Below are 22032 nucleotides of genomic sequence, written 5' to 3' on the forward strand. Positions count from 1 at the left end.
GCTAAATTGCCTCTTAGTGTTAGGGGGATTAGTTAGGGTAAGTGCATGGGGCGATGGGGATAGGGCCTGGGTGGTTGGTGCAGACTTGATAAGCCGAATAGTAATTATTCATATAATTATCCTCCTGCACTGTGAGATCCTATGATTCTCTCACCAACCCCCAGTTCCCAGAGCTGTCCAGGGGCCTCTGCCCACTTTGTCTCCCTGGTGCTCAGTTCAGACAGTGATATACATCTCCTTCCTCCCTCTGGGAGGTCATGGGGCCTGGTTCCCATTTTCAGTGATTAACGCTGGCATGATGTCATGGCTGGAGAGTAGGAAGATTTGATGAGGGTTGAAGATGCAGCATTAAGCCCACTAAGTATATGATAATACATTCCAATTTATGTTAACCAAATTGATGCCCTGAGTGTGAATCTGATTGTGTCATTGGGAAAATCTTGATAAGAAATCTTGCCGGCGCAAATCCTGTTTTTAACCTTTCACGAGATTTAGTGGCCATTATGGGATTTGCACCCATGGCTGTCAGGCCTACTAAATCATACCCATGGAGTTTATGCTTTGGTTTCTGAACCTGGGCGCAATCCCAAAATGGTACCTTTTAAATGCTAAGTTCAGATGATGTTTTAATGAAGGAGCTTGACTTTCATTTCACATACCCGAGTTAATGGTGATATACCGGTTTGCAGGGCTCATAACGTAAATCAAACTGCTCGATGTACCATCATCATCAGAATCATAGGCTGTGACCTTCCCAATGACTGAGTTTGGGGGTTTTTCTTCTGATATTTCAAATATTGTTTTGTTTCTGGAACAGATCACAAGAAAAATTACAGCAGCTGGCACATCATGTACCAATTCAGAATCACAGAGTTTTTATGACACAGTAGAAGTCCATTTGGCCCATCGTGTCGGCACCAGCTCTCCAGATGAGTATTCTGACTTAGCACTACTCTCTTGCCTTTGTTTCCATTCAAACAATCATCCAATGCCTCCTTGAGTGCCTCAATTGAACCTACCTCCACCACACTTCCAGACAGTGCATCCCAGACCCAAAGCACTCATTGTAAAGACGTTTTTTCCTTACATCACATTTGCTTCTTTTTCAAATCACATTAAATCTGCGCCCTCTCATGTTTGATTCTTTTCCGAGCGGGAACAATTTCTCCCTATCTGCTCTGTCATAAATTATAATAACAGCAAAACCAGTGAATCCATTTGTCTGAAGCTGTAACCAAAACACAAGGTAAAGGTGCAACCCATACACTTTCTCAAGTCATTTTTCATAATCAAAGGAGCAGTTGTAAATCAGGTATGGTAGTGTAGTGCTACAGGACTAATCAGTCAGAGCACAAGCTTAAATCCCATTAAAAGGTGTATATTTTTGTTAAATTTGGAAATCAAAAGCTGACATTAATAAAAATGACCATGAAGCCCTCAGAGTCAAGAGATTGATTACAATCCTTGAAGGAAGAGAACATTTTGTCCTTCCTAATTTCACTCCAGTATTGTTTACTCTTAAGTGTGCTCTGAAGTGGTTTAGCAAGCCATCCAGGTACATCAAAACTGTTACCAGGAGTCCAGGAACAAGAGCGTCACCACCTCCAGGGTAACTAGGATTGAGCAATAAAATATCAACCTTACTAGCAATGCCAACATCCTGAGAAAGAATACTTCTTTAAATGAAAACAATCTGAAATAAAAATAGCAATGCATGGAAATATACTGCTCATCACTTTAAAGGGGAAAGAAAAGTTAATGTTCTTAAGTGCCCCTCTTCATCAGAACTTATCCGTCAGGAATAGTTAGCTTTTCACAATCACTAATTGAAATGTAGGTATAAGACATTGGAGCAGAAGTAGGCCATTCAGCCCATTCAGTCTGCTCCACCATTCAACGAAACTATGATTGATCTGAAATGATAACCCTCGACTCCACTTTCCTGCCTTTCCCCATAACCCTTGATTCCCTTACTGATTAAAATTCTGTCTCTCTCGGCCATGGACGCACTTAACAACTCAGGCTCTACAGACCTCTGCTGTAAAGAATTCCACAGATTCACTAGCCTCAGAGAAGAAATTCCTCCTCATATTAAGTGGGTGACCTCTGACTCTGAGATCATGTCCTCAGGTCCTAGACTGTCTCACAGTGAGAAACAACTCCCAGCATCTACCCTGTCAAGCCCGCTGCGAATTCTACATTTCTCAATAAGGTTGCCTCTCATTCTTCTAAATTCCAATGCACACACAGGCCCAACCTACTGAACCTCTCCTCAAGAAAATCCACCCACATCCAGAATAAACCTAGTGAACCTTCTCAGTCCTGCCTCCTGTGCATATTGTTTTATTATGGAATAGGGTCAAAACTTTTATCCTTATTTTCATTGCCCTTTTTTCACAGCTGCATGTGCCTTGACTATACATCTAGCAGTAAGGATTTTCAGTTGAACAAACTTCAGAAAGTAAATGAAAGAAAAATGTTTAATAAAGAAACTTCATTACACCAACGGTTCAGGATCATACCCTGGGCCACACAAGGTCCCACAATCCCCATCTGCTTTCTATTTATACCTGGTCAGCTGACCATCATATCATTTTGCCATTGGTTACATTGTCTACCAGGTCAGCTGACCCTCACAGCATGTTCTTATCAGGAATACAGTATCAACCTGAGATCAAAGGAAAAAATAATATTTATGTACTTACTGCTTAAAGACAGGCCAATTGTCATTCACATTAATTAAGTTAACCACCACAATCCCAGAGATGCTATGACCTATTGCATCCTTTACCGTCACCAATACAATGAAGCTGTTAAAAATATATATAAATCAGTAATCCATATATTAAATGGTAAATGAATTAACAAAAAAGATAATTTTGAAAGGGAAAGGAAGATAATTGTTACCTGTGTAAATCTGTCTCATAATCAAATGATTTTGCTGCAAGAATTGCCCCATTGGAAACCATAGTAACCATGGAGGAGTTCGCTGAATACTGAAATAAAGCCAAAGCATTTAGTTACCTTCTGAAATGCAACAGTTTGATCAACATTTGTTTTCTAAAAACGAAAAGAGATTATGTTTGAATTTTCTCCTATTCTGATTTAAACTCACTCTTCTATACACTCACACTTAGCAGGGACTCTGGCTTTGCAATGCAATGGCCACTGAAGTAGCCTATATCCCTGATGGGAACAACTAACTGGGCCCCAACAGGGAAGGAACCCAAATGTTTAGTGAAATTGGGCATTGAGAAAGCCTGATGAGCTATTCAAAACACTTCAGAGAGAAATCCCAGAGCAATGCTTCCCAACCTTTTATATGTCCTGGCACACCTTTATACTATTAAAAAAACAAGGCATAGCTTCTAGATTTTCAATCTTCTTCCTTTACTGAGAACTTTGTTTTTAGCTTCTCCCTGTCCTCTTGCCTGTTTTTTAAAAAACGTCCCTGTCTCTCTTGCTTCTGTGAGAAGTCTCACAACACCAGGTTAAAGTCCAACAGGTTTATTTGGTAGCACAAGCCACAAGCTTTCAGAGCACTGCTCCATCATCAGGTGAGTGGGAGTTCTGTTCACAAACAAATCAACAGAACACCAGCTCTCTTGCTTTTCCCAGGGTTTTTTTGCACCCTTTTTCTGTTTTCCCTTTTTGTGCAGGCACAAGGGACTTTTGTCTTCAGCTCCAAGTCCCGATGGCCCCTTGCATGGGCCTGACCAATATAAAATATCTAAACCACATAGGTGCCGCTCATTCCTAGCAGGTCCTTGCATGGGAGGCCTGAGGTCAGTCAGATCTGGGAGATGCCAATCACAAAACTGAAGACAAAAGTTAGTTCTCGTTTAATTACATGAATTTCAAATCAGTTTAAATCTTTTTTCACGACACACTGGGGGGGGATAGGTGGGGGGGGGGTGCGCGGTGGCGGAGGGGGGACGTTCTTAACACATCAGTGCACTGAGGCACGTTGGTTGGGAAGCACTTTGCTAAAGATTAGTTAAGGACCAGCAAACCACAAGCCTCTCAAAGTGCAGAATACCATTTCCGTCCAACATGTAGTGGCATAATTTAGAAATAAATCATTTTCTAGCTGTGTTGTGTTTATCGTGTTACAATTATATTACTTTTTTATGGCCATTGCTATCTGTCTATGCAAGTTATTGACTGTTCCAATACTTCAGTTACTGGATTTACACAGCGCAAGATAACATTTTAAATTTGAAAACATGCAAGAGAAAATTGAATTTGCAACAGATACCCATTTTTTGCTTCAGAAAAATAGAAAGGTAATACTTTAAACATTTTCACTTGTTATCAGTATTTTGCATTTCATCTTTCTTTTATGTCAAGTAAAACTTAATAGTAAAATGACCTCAAAAAATCCTTAAATTGAAAATAGGAAATTACTGTTGGCAGAATAGTAGTTGGAAAACACTGGGCTTTGCTGAAATTTTCACAAGTATCCAGTAAAGCTTATTTTTGTGTGAACTTCTGCCTTTGAGATTGCGTGTTTGTTTAATGATTTGTTTTGATAAACATTTTATCATGGAACTCTCCTGTACCCCAGCAGGCAAAAGCACTTTGCATTGTGGTCCCGAACCTCAGAAACCAGGGAGAGAATACAGACTTTGTCCTGAATTGGCTGATTTAGGCCAGCACAGTGGTTAGCGCTGCTGCCTCACAGCACCAGACCCAGGTTCGATTCCCAGCTTGAGTCACTGTCTGTGTGGAGCTTGCACATTCTCCCTGTATCTGCATAGCTTTCCTCCGGGTGCTTTGGTTTCCTCCCACAGTCCAAAGATGTGCGGGTTAGATGGATTGGTCATGCTAAATTGCCCCTTAGTGTCAGGGGGACTAGCTAGGTTAAATGCATGGGGTTGTGGGGATAGGGCTGGGTGGGATTGTGGTCAGTATAGACTCAATGGGCTGAATGGCCTCTTTCTGCACTTTGGATTCTATGATTTACAGTGATACAATTAACCACAGTTTTCTAGTCTGCGAAGTGGGTTCCTTCCCTTCAATATCCAGCAATCCCATATGAAAAATCTCAATGAGGGCAAGATAAACTCTGAATGTGATGCCCTTTGCCTTGCACTCCACTGCCAGTTGCAATGTAAGCTTGGCGGTGAAAAGATTGTCACAAGGGGCGGTAATCTTACAGGCACTGGTACATCAATACTTCAAAATGAGACCCACCTTTCAAAAAAGGAAAGAAAAAATGCAGGTTGCTATTTTAAGTTAGGTTTACACCCAGATTTGTTAGTCTCTTTCTCTGAATGCAATATATCACAGAACTAATGGATGAATTTCAATAAAATTTCACGTGCAGATAGGGTATAGTTTGGGGGAGGACTGATTAGTTTTTGGCAAAGATATGAATCTGGATCCTGGATATTTTTAAAGGTTATATTAACATTGCAAGATAAGGTGAATTGACTTTTTTTTAGAATGTTATGGATTGTTCTACGATATTTTGGATTCTGTAAGCTGCTGGGGTGGAATTTCTCACAGCTGTCAAAATGTGAGCAGAGTTTTCAGAGCAGGTTCTTGGATATAGATTGGCCTGAAGCCTTCTTAGTGAAATGGGAGCTTCCCGTGAAAATATGTCTTTTCCATTTTTTCTTCGTGGTCCCCTTATTTAAGGAAGGATATAAATTTGTTAGAAGCAGTTCAGAGAAGATTCAGGCTGATGCCTGAGATTGGGGTGTTATCTTGTGAGGAAAGATTGGACAGGCTGTGCCTGTATCCACTGGATAGAAGAATGAGAGATGATCAGATTGAACCATATAAAAATCCTAAGAGGATTTGACAGGATGGATGTGGGGAAGGCTAGAACTAGGGGACAAAGCCAGAGATCACCATTTAAGATGGAGATGAGAACTTTTTCTGAGGATCATGAATTTTTGGAACTCTCTTTCCCAGACAGCAATGGAGAAAAAGTCAATGGATATTTTTAAGGCAGAGGTAAATAGATTCTTGACTAACAAGGGAACCAAAGGCTACCAGGGTTAGGGAATGTCAGTTTGAGACCACAATCAGATCGGCCATGACCTTACTGAATGGTGGATCAGGCTTGATGGACTGAATGGCCTACTCTTTTAAACTCATACATCTTCATGTTTACTTTGCAATTACGGACCCAACCAGGTAAGAACGAGCTCCAAAGAAGAGCTATGTTATTGTAATAACATTGAGTTAGCACAGCATGCGGAGGTATACTTTACAGAGTCCCCTCCGCTGTTGTTAGAATACGTGTTCATCTATTTCAGAAGTTACTTACAAAGAGAGTGTTGTCATTCTTATCAGGATCGGTTGCTTGAACTTTGTATATCATTTCACCAACTGCTAAATTCTCCAAAAAGTCAACATATACAACTGTGAAGTAACACAAAGTTAATGAGTATTTGATGTGATATTCTGGATACAATTATTCATGAACCTCAGAGAATAATGCTTCTTATTAACGTAAAAACAACATTCAACAAAGTAATGCTGAAGCTGAAATGTTGTAAGAGAATAGATAACAATTGATGTTATCTGGATCTTAATGTCTAATGTTTCCTTGTAATGGTCTAACGTGTTATTTTTAATTTAGCTGTTGGGATTCTTTCAATTCCATTTGCTCTTAATTTTGTTGGTGGCAGGTCCAATGGCAGAGAGGGAGAGAAGCTAAAGTGACAGTGCATCATTCACTTCGCAGTAAACTTGATTAGTGCATTTTTTAAATGTCTATAATGACAGCAGCATAGCATGTATAAAACCAGTATGCTACTAGTGATTACATACACTAGTAGCATACTGTGGTAATACACAGTGACTTTTCAAAATTAGGAAATCTCTTGATGTTTTCAAAATACTGCAGTGTTTGAAAGTCTAAATATTGGAAGACTTCCACTGGTAAATTACTAACAAGGACTTGCAAACTTAGAATTGGTATCAGAGGTAGAAGATATCTTCGGACACCTAAAACATCATTAATATATGGAATGTTTTACCATAAGCGGCTGTTTCAGTTGTTCATCAAGACATGTAAAAGTGAATTATTTAAATGTTTGAACAAGAAAAGTATTCAAAAATGCTCTAGAGAGCAAGGAAATGGCAAGATAGTAAATCACTCTGCTGTACAGACAGTGGGCAATCTTGGGCACATACTCACCGTCTGTGCGAATGCTGGCGGGGGCTCAGTTCTTGTCGACAATGTCGTGATTTTGGATCTTCTCCACCACTTGCCTGACTTTATTGGGTTCACTTCCGTTATGCTTTACATGCATTTCAATAAATTTGAATCTCATTAACCCGCACTCTTGCCATATATTGAGATCCCCGCCTGTATATTGACACTGCGCTGACGTGATGTCACACCAACATAGTTTATGACAGATACACCAGACGTGAACCTGTCATGGGGGTCTCCCCGGAGGCTATACATATATGTCACCATGGAGACCCTTTGATACAGTTGACACTGCCAGGTTAGCACTATGTCAACCCCAAACTGGCAGTATCAACTTGTGTCAAGGAATGGACTCCAGTGGGAGCCTCATGAGGTGGGATGGGGGGTGAGGGGGGTGGGGAGGATTCATTTAAATTTGGTTGTGGCCAGGGATAGATGGAAAAGCAGGGGATTCCAGCATTAGCCTTCTGGGGGGTGGGGGGGTGCGGGGGTGCGAGGGTGGGTACGGTTGTGGGGAGTGGAGTGCGTGCAACTGATGATTTGGGGTGGGGCAGAAAGATGCTGAGTCCAACTGGGGGAGTGTGGGAGAGAACTGGGGGGTGGAGAGGGAAGCCCCTGAGACCTCTGTGCTGGGCTGAAGGGGAAGAGGTTTACTCAGTTTATGATCAGGGCACTCTTTAAACATAACATCCTGATGTCAATGCAGCTGGATTTTGCCAGTGAGTTGATGACGTGAAACACCTTGACATATTTTGGAAGAGTGTCGTAAGTCCTGGAGAGAAAACCAACATGTTTCCCTGGAGAACAACAAGTCTAAAAGTTTTCACAATGTCATTTTTTGGTAAGATTCCACCCATCAACTAGTCTGTTGAGAACAGTAGGAAATGTGAAAAAAGCAAGCAGCAAAGGCGCACTTCAACAAAGCTTGAGGCTTGGGCCTAGGACGTTGGGAACAGCAGCAGCAGTGGATGGACTACTGACGAATCAAGAGTTCAAAAATCAAAGTAAGAAAAAAAATCAGCGTGATACCAAAGAACAGCAGGTAAATGGTTGGCAAGTATTTATTTGTTTTCCACTCAGCTAGGGTTTTGGTTTTCGTTCAAGAGGAAATTAAAAACAGGAAGTGAATTGATAATAAGAGGATTTCCACAGAGCAGCTTTACTTGTGCGCAAGGCAATTTTGTGAGAATCAGTAAAAGCAACTTACTGCGGATGCTGCAATCTGAAACAAAGTTAGAAAATGCTAGGAAATCTCAACAGGTCTGGCAGCATCTGTGGAGAGGGAATAGACGGTGTTGCCTGCCTATGCCAAGCTTAAGGAATCTTCTCTGGACAGAGGGGGGAATTGGGAATGTGAAGAGAAGGATCCCGTTGTCATGGTCTACATTTTGAGTCTAGATGAGCCTTTGTCAGAGCTAATTGGTCATCCAGACTCGAAATATTAGTTATGTTCCCTCTCCACAGATGCTGTCATGCAACCTTTGAACCCCTACAGTTCAGAAGAGGCCATTTGGCCCACTGAGTCTGCACTGATTCTCTTACAGAGTATCTTACCCAGGCTCTCTCCCCACTCTATCCTGTCAATCCACTCATTTACCATGGCTAATCCCTCTAGTTTATAGATCTTGGGACAATGGAAGGAAACTGGAACACCAAGAGGAAACCCATGCAGACATGAGGAGAATGTACAAACTCCACAATGATAGTCACCCAAGACGGGAATTGAACCCAGATCACTAGCACTGTGAGGCAGCAGCGCTAACCACTGTGTCACCATGCTACTCAGACCTGCTGAGATTTTCCAGCATTCCCTATTTTTCTTTGTGAGTGTGGGAATGTTGTGAGGTGGGACTAAGAGGTTCTGATTGATATACAAACAGAGTTAAAGTAGGGTTGTGGGCTAAGTTACAAATAACGACATAAATGTAATAAATGAAATAAGATTATTACATAGATTAAAAATTACTAATAGATAATTGAAACTATTTCAGAAGTTGAGAACCTAAGTAGCTGAATAAAATTTAACAGAGAGGGTAGAGTGGTGACATGTTGCAGTAATAGCATAGTAGATGCTGGTGGAAACCAATCTGATGCGTGACTGCAGTAACGGTCTGTGGTTTACAGGAACAATGGCTCAGAGTTGATGAGCTGGAGTCTGAGCTTTGGACACTGTGATACAGGAGAAGTTTACCCAGATACTTTGTTCCAAGCGGTAGTCACACACCTTAAGTTAAGTACAGATTGGATCTGTAGTTAGGGTCAGGAGGATGTGGCTATGGGCAAGACAGTTATGGAATCTAGACTGAAGTGTTGGAGGAGCCCCCTTTTTTGCAATTGTCTGACAGGTACAAGTATAGGGAAGTTGAACAAGCGGACCATAGCACCATGGTATACAGGGGGTCACTCAAATTGGGGGAGTAAGAAGAGACCATTCGGCCCACTGAGTCTGCACTCACTCTCTTGCAAAGTATCTTACCCGGGCCTTCTCCCCATCCTATCCCTGTAAGCCCACACATTTGCCATGGCTAATTCCCTTAGCCTACAGATCTTGGCACTGTGGAAGGAACTCAGAGCACCAAGAGGAAACCCATGCAGACATGAGGAGAATGTGGTAGGTGACAGTAGAAATGCCAGCACAGAAACTCAGCTGTCAGCTTGAGTCCTGAAGATGGTGTTGCCTGCCTATGCCAAGCTTAAGAAATCTTCTCTGGACAGAGGGGGATATTGGGAATGTGAAGGGAAGGATCCTGTTGTCATGGTCTACAGGATTTGCTTGAGCTATAATGGGACCAGCATATTGTTGAATTGAATACATTTGGCATTCACTGAAATAGTTGGGGGGATGTGTGGTGGGGTGAAGTTTCCGATAAAAGGAAGTTTAGAAAGTTAAAGAAAAGGAAAAGCAATAGTGCAGGATAGCAATATGGGTAATGATAACCAGAATGTGACAGGAAGGGACAGAGTTTAAAAACTTAGGGATGCACTAACAAATAGGGTTGAAATATGATTTTAAAATGACAAGGGGCATTCATAACAGGATGGGTGAAACAAAAATACCACTAAAAATGAATGAATATGGTCTGATGGTCATTATAGAGAAGTGGTTGCAAGGTGACCAAGGAACTGAATATTACGAAGAATTTAGCATTGTGAAAGGATAGGTAGAAAAGAAAAAGAGGTGGGATAGCTCTATTAATAAATGATGAGATCAGTGTAGTAATGAGATATCTTGGTTGGGAATTTCAAGATGTAAAATCAGACCAGGTGGAAATAAGAAATAGCAAGGAAAATAAGTTATTGATGGGAGCAGTCTGTAGACCCCCAACCTCAAGTAGCAGCTCGCAAGACAAATAATAAATTAGGAAAAAGTAGGAGTTCAGAAAATGATACCTCAGTATTAATGGACATCTTTAATCTTCAAACAGATTGAGCAAATCAAATTGGCAAAGGTAGCCTTGAGGACTGTTTCTTGGAATATTCGCTACAGTTACTTAAAATAAAATAATATGGAAATAACCAGGAAACAGGTTGTTTTAGATCAATTTAGATTGGTATCCAATGAGACTAGATTACTAAATTATTTCAGAGCCAAGATTTTCCTAGGGCTGAGGGATCATTCAATTTGAGGCCGAGGAACCTCAGTCTGAAACGAATGCCTTTAAGAAAAAGGCAATTATCAATGTTTGAAGACAGAATTGCCTAAGTGCTTTGAAAAGATGCATTTGAAGGTAAGACAATAGATAAGCAGTGACATACACTGGAGGGTATTCCACAGTTCTGGGCTAAGGTAAATTCCATTAAAGAGAGAAATCTTCTATGAGAAGAATGAACTTATAGTTAACTAAGGAAGTTGAGGATGGTATCAAAGTGAAAGAAAAGGCGTATAATATTGCAAAGATTTGTGGTAAGCCAGAAGATTGGGAAGATTTTAGAAACCAGGATGATTTTAAAAAAGAGGGAGAAATAGATTGGAAGTGAACTAGCTAGAAATATAATGACAGACAGTAAGAGCTTCTACTAAATAAGTATATGAACAGCAAGAGAGTAGTTAAAGTGAATGATGAGACTACGGGGGATTAATAATGGAAAATGAGTAAATGGCAAACATTTTGAACAGATAATTTGTATTGGTTTTCATTGTAAAAGACACTAAAAGCATCTCAATAAAGGTAGATGATGAGAGATCGAAGGGAGAGAGGAACTTAAAACAAAAACTATCACAAGAGAAAATTTACTCGGCAAAGAAATTGGACTAAAGTCTGACAGTGCCCTGGATTTGATGGCCTGCAGATCTGGTCTTAAAAAGAAGTAACTGCAGAAATATTGGATCCAACTGGATTGGAAAACTGCAAATGTTTAAATTCACTTAATTAAGGAAGTAGAGAGATAAAGCAGGAAATGATAGGCCAATTAACTTACAATCTGTCATTGAGAAAATGCAGGAATCTATTAAGGGAGTAGTATCAGAACATTTAGAAAATCATAATATAACTAAATAAATTTGAAGTCGTTTTATGAAAGGGGAATAGCATTTGACAAGTTTAACAAGATTCTTTGAAGATGTAACAAACAGGGTGGATAAAGTGATATATAAGAAAATAGCTTCTGGTTTTGATGGTAATAAATTAATATGGATGAAGGATTGGCTAACTAAAAGGAAACAGAAAATTAGGATAAATGGATGATTATCCGGTTAGCAAATCGTAACTGTGGGATGCTGCAGGGATCATTCTACAACTTATGTTTAGATGAAAGGGCAGTGTGTGTTGTAACCACATTTGCTGCTGATATGAAGATAAGCAAGAAAGCAGGTTGTGAGGGAGGGCACAAATAATCTGCAAGGACTAGATCAGTTAAGTGCGTGCCAAAAACTTGATAAACTGAGTATAATGTGGGAAAATGTGAGATTATCTACTCTGGTAGAAAGAATTGAAAGCAAAGTATTATTCCAAATAGCGAGACTACAAAATTCAGTAGTACAGATAAATCAGTGTGTCCACGTACATGGAATGCCGCATGTAGATAATTAGGAAGGCAAATGGAATTTTGTTCTTTGTTGCAAGAGGATGGAGTATAAAATATGGATATCTCATTACCACTGTATAGGGTATGGTGAGAGCACACATAGGGTGTTGCCTACAGTATAGGTCTCATTTAAGGAGAGATGTATTTTCAGTGGAGAAGGTACACTAGATGGGTTCCTGGGATGAATTTACTTTATGAGGAAAGGTTGAGCATGTTGGCCTTATAGACGTTGGAGAGAAATGACAGGTGATCTTATTGAAACAAGGTAAATGCTGAGTGGACATTTCCCCTGATGGGGAATCTGGAACTTGAGGGCATTGTTTCCGAATAAAAGTTCTCCTGTTTAAAATCATGGTGAGGACGAATTTCTTTTCTACTCCAAAGAAATGTGAAGGCTGGATTATATTCAAGGCTGAGCTGGTCAGATTTTTGAACTGTAGAGAAGTTAAGAGTTACGAAGAAAGTGGAATTGAGGCCAAGATCCGATCACCTATGATCGTATTGAATGGTAGAACAGGCACGAGGGGCTGTCTCGACTATAGCTCTGAAATTTCTTTTAAGAGTTACGCTCCAAAAGATCCTACCAGGGTAGATCAATAGTATGGAAAATGGGAGAGTTCCAAAATGTCCCACAGATTTTTCTATAAGGCTACAATATCAGTGCCCTTCCCTATTCTGTGATCCTAGTGAGCACCTCAATCGTACACAGGGCTGGGTGCTGCAAGATAAAGCTGAGGCCCCTTATAAGCTAATTTCTCCTACCCTTAGAGACAGCTAAAAAAACCTTAATGATCAGTTGATGTGGTTTATGTTTTGGGCACTCTGCTTCAACTTTGTGCTGGAATTCTCTTATCTCACCTGCGACTGGGATTCTCCAGTCTCACTGTAATGAATGGAATTTTGGCTGAGCACCAAATTCTCCATTCTTGCTGATAGCAATAGCAGGATGAACAAGATTAGAGAATCCAAGCCCTGGTTTCCAGCAATGACCGACACTAACATAAGTGAAATAATTACACATCCCTAAAATTGTCATCGGTTGTGAAGATTTGAAATATCTTCATTGTAAAGACAAAATTGTCAAGTTTTGTAGAAGACTTGAAATTAAATTGGCATGATCCTCAAGATTACAAAGTGAGATCTCTCCATGATTAACTGGTGGCAGATATTTGCTCCATCCTGGTTGTATGTTTAAAACTGCAAGAACTGGTCCTCCTTCATCAGATGATGGGAGAACAATTTCCTGACACCAAAACCAAGTATCCACTGGCACTCTGGCCAGTATTCAATCCAATTACACAGGAACTATACAGGACTGAGAGTTACTTATTTTGTTGATCTCTGTTTTAAGACCAAGCCTTCAGCAAAAAGAAATTTGACCTTCAAACCTGCACATCCAGAGTAGAGTGAAAGAAAGAAAGACTTGCCTTTATATAGCACCTTTCATGACCTTAGGGCATCCCAAAACTATAATATAGAAAACATATTTGTACAAATTTGTTCAAGGCAATATAAATAATCTGCTTTTAGTTATGATGGTTCAGGAAGTAAGGTTACCAGGATTGGGGAGAAGTTCCCGACTTTTCTTCAAAAATGTCATAAGATCTTTTTTACATTTAACTTGGAGATTACATGTGACCGCTACTTAATGTCTCATTAGTCCACCAGTACTTGATTCCCTCAAGACTACAATGGGACTATAAGCATTAGTATACGGAGTTAGTAAGGGTTTATGTGGGACTGGAGACTAGTACTGCCCATGGTATGATGTACATAGGAATTAGGAGCAGAAGTAGGCAAATTCAACCCTTCAAGCCTGCTCCACCACTCAATCAGATCATGGCTGATCTCTCCCTGGTTTCAAACCCACCTCTTCATCTATTCCCCATATCCCTCTTTTCCTTTTTTATTAGACATATGTCTATCTCCCTCTTGAAACCTTTCAATGATTCAGATTCCACTGTACTGTGGGGCAACAATTTCCACAAATTCACCACCATCAGCAAGAAGTAGTTCCCCCTCATCTCAGTTTTAAATCTACCACCTCTCAACCTATACTTGAGGCTTCTTGTTCTAGATTGCCCCATAAGAGGAAATATTTGGTTTACATTTACTTTATCAATCCCTTTTAAAATTTTACATACCTCATTCAGATCCCCTCATCCTCCAAATCTCCAGCAAGTACAAGCCCAAACTGTTTAATCTCACCTCATACGTCAACTCCTTCATCCCCGGAATCAACCTCCTCTGAACCGCCTCAAATGCCACCACATTCTTCCTCAAATAAGGAGTCCAAAACTGGACACAATACTCCAGATGTTGTTTCATAAACAAACAAAATAAATTGCAACAACACTTCTCTACTTTTGTATTCCAGTCCTTTTGCAATAAATGCCAGCATCCCATTTGTCTTTTTTGTTACTTGCTGCACCTGCATGCCAACTTTCTGTGATTCATGAACATAGACACCCAGGTCCCTCTGTCAAATGCATTTTAAATCTGCTTTCCATTTAGGTAATAATTTGTCTTTCTATTTTTCTGCCAAAATGGATAACCTCTCACTTATCCACATTACACTCCATCTGCCAAATTTTGACCATTCTCCTAACTGATCTACATCCATCTGTAGAATCTTTTTATCCTCTTTTCAACCTGTTTTCCCAGCCATTTTAATATCATCTGCAAATTCTGTGATGTTACACTCTGTCCCTGCTTGCAGATCATTTATATAGATTGTAAACAGTTGAGGTCTGAAAACTGACAACTGTGACACCCCATTAGTTACCGCCAGCCAGAGAAGGACCCATTTATTCCGACTCTCTGCTTTCTGTCAGTCAGACAATCCTCAATCCAATCTAATACTCTACCCTCAATCCTCCAGCCACATAATGGTAGTCTCTGTGCAGTAGTAGTCTGAAAAGAATCAGTATGGAGAGAACATCCATGCAAAGCTGTACCTTGTAAATGTACATAGTTATGGGTACCAGTTTATGTTCAACCACACAAGCCTCGAGACTTCTTAGTGAGATACCACACAACCAAGCTCCCCTGTTCTTTCACTGTCACTGGGTCAACATCCTGGAACCCCCTCCTTAACAGCATTTTTGTAGTGCAGTTGTTTTGACATAATTTCATTAATAAATATAATGTAGAATAAGTAACAGAATGAGTTGACAGAACACAGAACATGCACATCCAGGCAGATAGTACCCTGGAGTAAAACACACAAACTTCTGATTCAGAGGCAATCACTCTTCAGAGGCAAGAATGCTACCTTCTGCATCAGAGTTAACGTGATATATATTTGATTATTCTTTCTTGGTTTTTCTCTTCATCTTGTACTATTGTGACCAAAACCATCCGCGTGGATGTGCGTGTTCTATGTTTCCTCAACCCATTCTTCTACCTACATTATATTTATTAATGAAATTATGTCAAAATAACTGCACTACAAAAGTGCTGTTAAGGAGAGAATTCCAGGATGTTGACCCAGTGACAGTGAAGGAACAGTAATATATTTCCACTCACAATCCTGACTCGGGTTAAATCTATGTTTCTGGGTCAAGATCCTGGAACTCCCTCCCTAACAGCACCGTGGGTGTACCTACACTGCATGGACTGCAATGGTTCAAGAAGGCAGCTCACCACCACCTTTCCAAGGGCAATTAAGGTTGGCCAATAAAGACTAGCCTAGCCAATGATTACCACATCCCATAAATCAATTTTTAAAAGGTTTTCTGGAATTACATGTTTGTTATTTTCTCTTGCAAATCTCAGCAGCCGTGTTAGTATTTAGTCACTCAGTGAGAGAAAGAGCCTTTGTTTACCCAACACCTTTCACAAGTTCCAGAAATTCCAATGCATTTTGCAACCAATGAAAGTACTTTTAAATTTACTGACTGCAATAATATAGCAAAGCTGAAGCTTCCCAGAAAAATCAAAGAACTAAAAGAAAATTTTTAAGTCTGCTCTAGTGTACATCATTTTTATTGGAAATAACAGGTACTAACAACAAGTTCAGAATAATTTGATCATGTTTGGAGCTTAGTGTGTCAAGTGAAAGAGAATGCCATGGGTTGTAATGGAAATTGGACCGGTATCCTTATTGTCCTGTTAACCCTGGCAAACAGCCCACAGCTACTTTCACACAGACACATTGCTCGGCAGCTAAACTGCCTGCCTGTGACAGGCAGCAAGCCCCGCTTGGAGATACAGGTAAAACATACAAAGGGTCCTGATTGTTATTTTAGAGCAGCATAGTAGCACAGTCGTTAACACTGCTGCCTCAGGGTTACAGGGACCTGGGCTCAATTCTCAGCTTGGGTCACTGCCTGTGTGTAGTTTGCACAATCTCCCCATGTCTGCATGGTTTCCTCCCACGGTCCAAAGATGTGCAGGTTAGGTTGATTGGCCATGCTAAATTGCCCCTTAATGCCCCAGGTTAGAGGGATTAGCAAGGTAAATATGTGGGTTTGTGGGATAGGGCGTGGGTGGGATTGTTGTTGGTGCAGACTCAATGGACCAAATGGCCTTCTTCTGCACTGTAGGATTCTATTCTTTGGATTGTAGTATTTCAGGGTAGAATTGGTCAAGGCTCCACCAAAATCCACCAAGTGGGTGGGGTGAATGTCTCTCCAAGTGTTAGACTTGGAAGTTGGTGTGCATTTTGGTGATAGTGACCACAATTCGGTTACGTTCACCTTAGTGATGGAAAGGGATAGACTGGAACCTCGGGACAGTAGTTTTAGCTGGGGGAAGGGTAATTATGAGGCTATTAGGAGAGAATTAGGAAGCATAGGTTGGACTAGAAGACTACAGGGGCTGGGAACGTCCGAAATGTGGAGCTTTTTCAAGGAGCAGCTACTGCGAGTCCTTGATATGTATGTCCCTGTCAGGCAAGGAGGAAATGGTCGAGCAAGGGAACCGTAGTGCACTAAAAAAGTTGTTTCGCTGGTTAAAAGGAAAAAGGAGGCTTATGTCAGGATGAGACTTGAGGGCTCAGGTAGTGCACTGGAAAGCTTTAGATTGGCTAGGAGGGAGTTAAAGAGTGAGTTAAGAAGAGCTAAAAGAGGACACGAGAAGACTTTGGCTGATAGGATTAAGGAGAATCCTAAGGCGTTCTATAGATATGTTAAGAACAGAAGATTGGTTAGGGCAAGATTAGGGCCAGTTAGAGACAGCAGTGGGAAGTTATGTGTGGAACCGGAAGAGATTGGAGAGGCATTGAACCAATATTTCTCTTCGGTATTCACGCAGGGAGACATAAATGTGGCTGTGGAGAACACTGGGTTACAGGGTTGTAAACTGGATAGTATTGCAGTTGATAAGGAGGATGTGCTAGATATTCTTGAGGGTTTGAAAATAGATAAGTCCCTTGGGCTGGACAGGATTTACCCTAGGATTCCCTGGGAGGCAAGAGAGGCGATTGCAGAGCCTCTGGCTCTGATCTTCAGGTCGTCGTTGGTCACAGGTATAGTGCCAGAGGATTGGAGGATAGCGAATGTTGTCCCATTGTTTAAGAAGGGGAACAGAGACTTCCCTGGGAATTAGAGACCGGTGAGTCTTACTTCTGTTGTGGGCAAAGTTTTAGAAAAAATTATTAGGGATAGGATTTATAGTTATTTAGAGAGTAATGTATTGATTGGAGATAGTCAGCATGGTTTTGTGGCGGGTAGGTCGTGCCTTACTAACCTTATTGAGTTTTTTGAGAAAGTGACCAAAGAGGTGGATGGGGGTAAGGCAGTTGACGTGGTATATATGGACTTTAGTAAGGCGTTTGATAAGGCTCACCATGGAAGGCTTCTGCAGAAAATGCAGATGTATGGGATTGGGGGTGATTTAGTTAATTGGATCAGGAATTGGCTAGCAGATAGGAGGCAGAGGGTGGTGGTTGACAGAAAGTATTCGTCATGGAGTTCAGTTACAAGTGGTGTGCCTCAGGGGTCTGTTTTGGGGCCACTGCTGTTTGTAATTTTTATAAATGATCTGGATGAGGGTATAGTTGGGTGGATCAGTAAGTTTGCTGATGACACCAAAGTCGGAGGAGTGGTAGATAGTGAAGAGGGGTGTCATAGTTTACAGGGAGACTTGGACAAGTTGCAGAGCTGGGCCGAGAGGTGGCAGATGGACTTTAATGCGGAAAAGTGTGAGGTAATTCACTTTGGCAGGAATAACAGATGTGTAGAGTATAGGGCTAATGGTAGGACTCTGAATAGTGTTGATGAACAGAGGGATCTAGGTGTATGTGTACATATATCCCTGAAAGTTGGGAATCAAGTGGATAAGGTGGTTAGGAAGGCATACGGTGTCTTGGCGTTTATTGGTAGGGGGATTGAATTTAGGAGCCGCAACGTCATGTTGCAACTGTACAAAACTCTGGTGCGTCCACACTTGGAGTATTGTGTGCAGTTCTGGTCCCCACATTATAGGAAGGATGTGGAGGCATTGGAGAGGGTGCAGAGGAGGTTTACCAGGATGTTGCCTGGTATGGAGGGGAGGTCCTATGAGGAGAGACTGAGGGATTTGGGGTTGTTTTCATTAGAAAGAAGGCGGCTAAGAGGGGACCTTTTTGAAACATACAAGATGATTAGAGGTTTAGATAGGGTGGACAGTGATAGCCTTTTTCCTTGGATGGAGAAAGCTAGCACGAGGGGGCATAGCTTTAAATTAAGGGGTGGTAGATATAGGACGGATGTCAGAGGTAGGTTCTTTACCCAGAGGGTGGTGAGGGATTGGGATGCCCTGCCTGCTGCAGTTGTAAATGCGCCTAGTTTGGGGGCGTTTAAGAGATCCGTGGATAGGTTTGTGGATGGAAAGGGATTGGTTTAGGTTAGAGGGTCATTGCTTTTTTAACTGATCGGTGCAACATCGTGGGCCGAAGGGCCTGTTCTGCGCTGTAATGTCCTATGTTCTATGTTCTAAATGGAATTAGTGTAAGAGGGAGGATAGTGGCTGGGGGAGAGGGAGGAGAGGACCCAGCATGGGGGAATGAGGGTCAGTGAGAGAGAGAGGGTGACAGGCATCAGGGGGAGTCAATGATCAGGCAGAGGAGGAGGCTAGCCCATTGCACTGCAGATATGTTAACGCCTAGACCAGGGTAGAGTGAAGGACCAGGGTGGCCACCGCGGTTAAACTGAGGTTTTACCCAATGCTATTTTTCAAAGCCATCTCGGCTTTTGGGCTAAGATAAAGCGTTATCAGATCAAGCCGGGGGGGGGCGTTGTAGTGGCCGCGGCGGTGGCGTCAAAGGCCTCGTCCTATCAGTTTGATCGAGCCCAGAGCAATGCCTCATCTTGTCAGCCCAGATCTGGTTTGTCCCTCGTGTGGGGACCATGAAAGGATTTAATTTCAATTGCCTTTTTTAGTTGGAATAAAAGTAGCAGTTTTAAAAAATCGCCACCAAAATTCTAGATGGTACCAGTTTGGACCATGAACTATGTGCAACTGCTATCCCATTCTTGCTCCTACCCCATCTGACATCCTAACTAATTGACATTGCTGTGAGCCAATTTTTAATTGATTCGCCTTTAAATGCCCATCTGCTGTCTCTTTGCTTTTCAGTCAGATTCATTAGAGGCCCAGGATTCTTTTCTGCCATGCCTTTGTAGTCATCTACCTATAACAGTAAGGATGTTCTCCCCAGTGTCCTGGAGCAAATATTTAACATTCAACGAACATCATTAAAAACAAATTATCTGGCCATAGCCTAATTGTTATTTGCCAGAGTTTACTGTGCATGTATTGACTGAGGCATTTCCTACTTTACAATAATGATGACACCAAAGTATTTAATTGACTGCGAGATGCTTTGAGACAATTTAAGGACTTGAGAAGCCCATGTAACTGCCAGTCCTTCTTTAACTAAAAATCAAAATCCACCACAGTGTGTCATGAACATAAGAAGTAGGAGTAGGAGTAACCTATACAGTCCCTGTTATACCACTCAGTATGATCATTGTTGATCTTCTGCCTTCGCTATACTTTCCTGCCTGTTCCCTACATCCGTCAACTTCCCGAATGACAGAAAATCTCAGCGTTTAATAGACTCAATGGAATCCAAATTTCCGACATCTACTATTTCCCCTTTATCTACTTTACTGCTTTTATTCTCAGAAAATATTGATAAATTGGTTAAACATGATCTCCCTTTCGTAAAGGCTGCATTAGTTGCCATCGCCATAGCCAATGCCAGGCATGTGTAATTGATTCTGTTACTCCCTAACATCATAATGAGCAACAGAGTGCACAGTGGCCAAGGCTAAAAATGGAGACATTCAAATAATCGCAGCTGAGTTTTATAATAAAGGTAATGTTTCACAATTCAAAATTTGTTTCTGCCTGACACTTTGTGAAATAATTGAGGTTTACTTTAATAACATGACACTTAACCAGTATTGAACAATAAGCATCAAATCAATTGAGTGAAACATTTGGATGCAAGTACACTATAATAATTTAAATGGATGATACATGTGACTGCCCTTTTTCCCCCACAAACTTGGAAAGACTTCACATTACTGTAGGCACTGACATATCATAAACTCAATTCTCAGTAAATTTTTAACACGATGGATTTATGAAATTTGGCATGTCGGCTACAAATCTCACCAACTTTTACAGATGCACCAGAGAAAGTATTCTTTCTGGTTATATCACAGCTTGGTATGGTTCCTGCTCTGCCCAAGACCACAAGAAATTACAAAAGGTCGTGAATGTAACACAATCCATCACGCAAACCAGCCTCCTATCCACTGACTCTGTCTACACTCCCCACTGTATTGGAAAAGTAGCCAGCATAATTAAGGATCCCACACACACTGGACATACTCTCTTTCACCTCCTTCCGTCTGGATAAAGATACAAAAGTCTGAGGTCATGTACCAACTACTCAAAAACAACTTCTTCCCTGCTGCCATCAGACTTTTGAATGGACCTACCTCGCATTAAATTCATCTTTCTCTACACCCTAGCTATGACTGTAACATTATATCCTGCACTCTCTTGTTTTCTTCTCTATGAATTGTATAGCATGCAAGAAACAATACTTTTCATTGTATACATGTGATAATAATAAATCAAATCAAATCAAATGGGTGGAATATTTTAAGTAGTTTCAGTGAGTCAGGGATCACATCACCTGACCTGTCAATGTGCTGTTACATCAGCTGGTTACCAAAGCAGGATTCTCAAATGTATTATAACAGTACATTTAATTACAGGAGTAAATATAAAACCTGAGCTATGAAATAAAGGCAGCTCTTCTACTGATCTCAAACTGGCCAGATGGCACAGTGGTTAGCTGCCGTACAGTGCCAGGGACCTGCGTTCAATTCCAGCCTCCAGTCACTGTCCATGTGGAGTTTGCACGTTCTTCCTGGGTAGAATTTTACCAACTCAGCCCGCCCATCAATGGGTGGATCGAGCCTGTAAGATCATGTGCGAGACAAAATATCAGGATCACCCCCTGATTTCTGAGCTCTTGCGATTTTATGAAAGCCAAATTTCTAGAGAGGTCATCCTCTTGCTGGGTGAAAAGCTGAATCATTTATTTAAATATATTTAAATTTGAATTTACATGTGTTTAGTGAGCTGGGCGCTCAATTGTCCAGGCTCACTTGCATTTATGGTCTCACTGGGAAATCATGTCTGGGTGGGGAGGAGAGTGGGAGGGGTGAAGGTGGCAGGGGCTAGATGCCCACATGTTGTGGGGCTCACAATCAGCCTCAGGCTCCCTTGATTGCCGAGCAGGGTAGGGTGGTTGAGGCTACCTGCAGTAGCAGGGACCTGATAGCTCTCTCTTTGTCTGTTAGAGCCCTGTTGTTGCTGTTGCACAT

The 22032-nt window shown here is 41.2% G+C and overlaps 1 protein-coding gene across 1 annotated transcript in view; it reads right to left on the bottom strand.

Annotated features, from left to right (window-relative positions):
• The window catches only part of LOC145344358 (cadherin-related family member 3-like), a 65400-nt gene that overhangs the window by 22857 nt on the left and 20511 nt on the right, over positions 1–22032 (bottom strand). The window contains exons 4-7 of the mRNA XM_080191485.1: positions 6281–6375; positions 2908–2996; positions 2706–2810; positions 660–808 (exon numbers count right to left, since the gene is read on the bottom strand). Coding sequence (XP_080047611.1) covers positions 660–808; positions 2706–2810; positions 2908–2996; positions 6281–6375 — 438 coding nt within the window. The remainder of the gene's footprint in view (positions 1–659; positions 809–2705; positions 2811–2907; positions 2997–6280; positions 6376–22032) is intronic.

This window comes from Carcharhinus amblyrhynchos, chromosome 6 (assembly GCF_965287045.1).
Source record: "Carcharhinus amblyrhynchos chromosome 6, sCarAmb.v2.hapA, whole genome shotgun sequence".
NCBI classification, from domain to species: domain Eukaryota; kingdom Metazoa; phylum Chordata; class Chondrichthyes; order Carcharhiniformes; family Carcharhinidae; genus Carcharhinus; species Carcharhinus amblyrhynchos.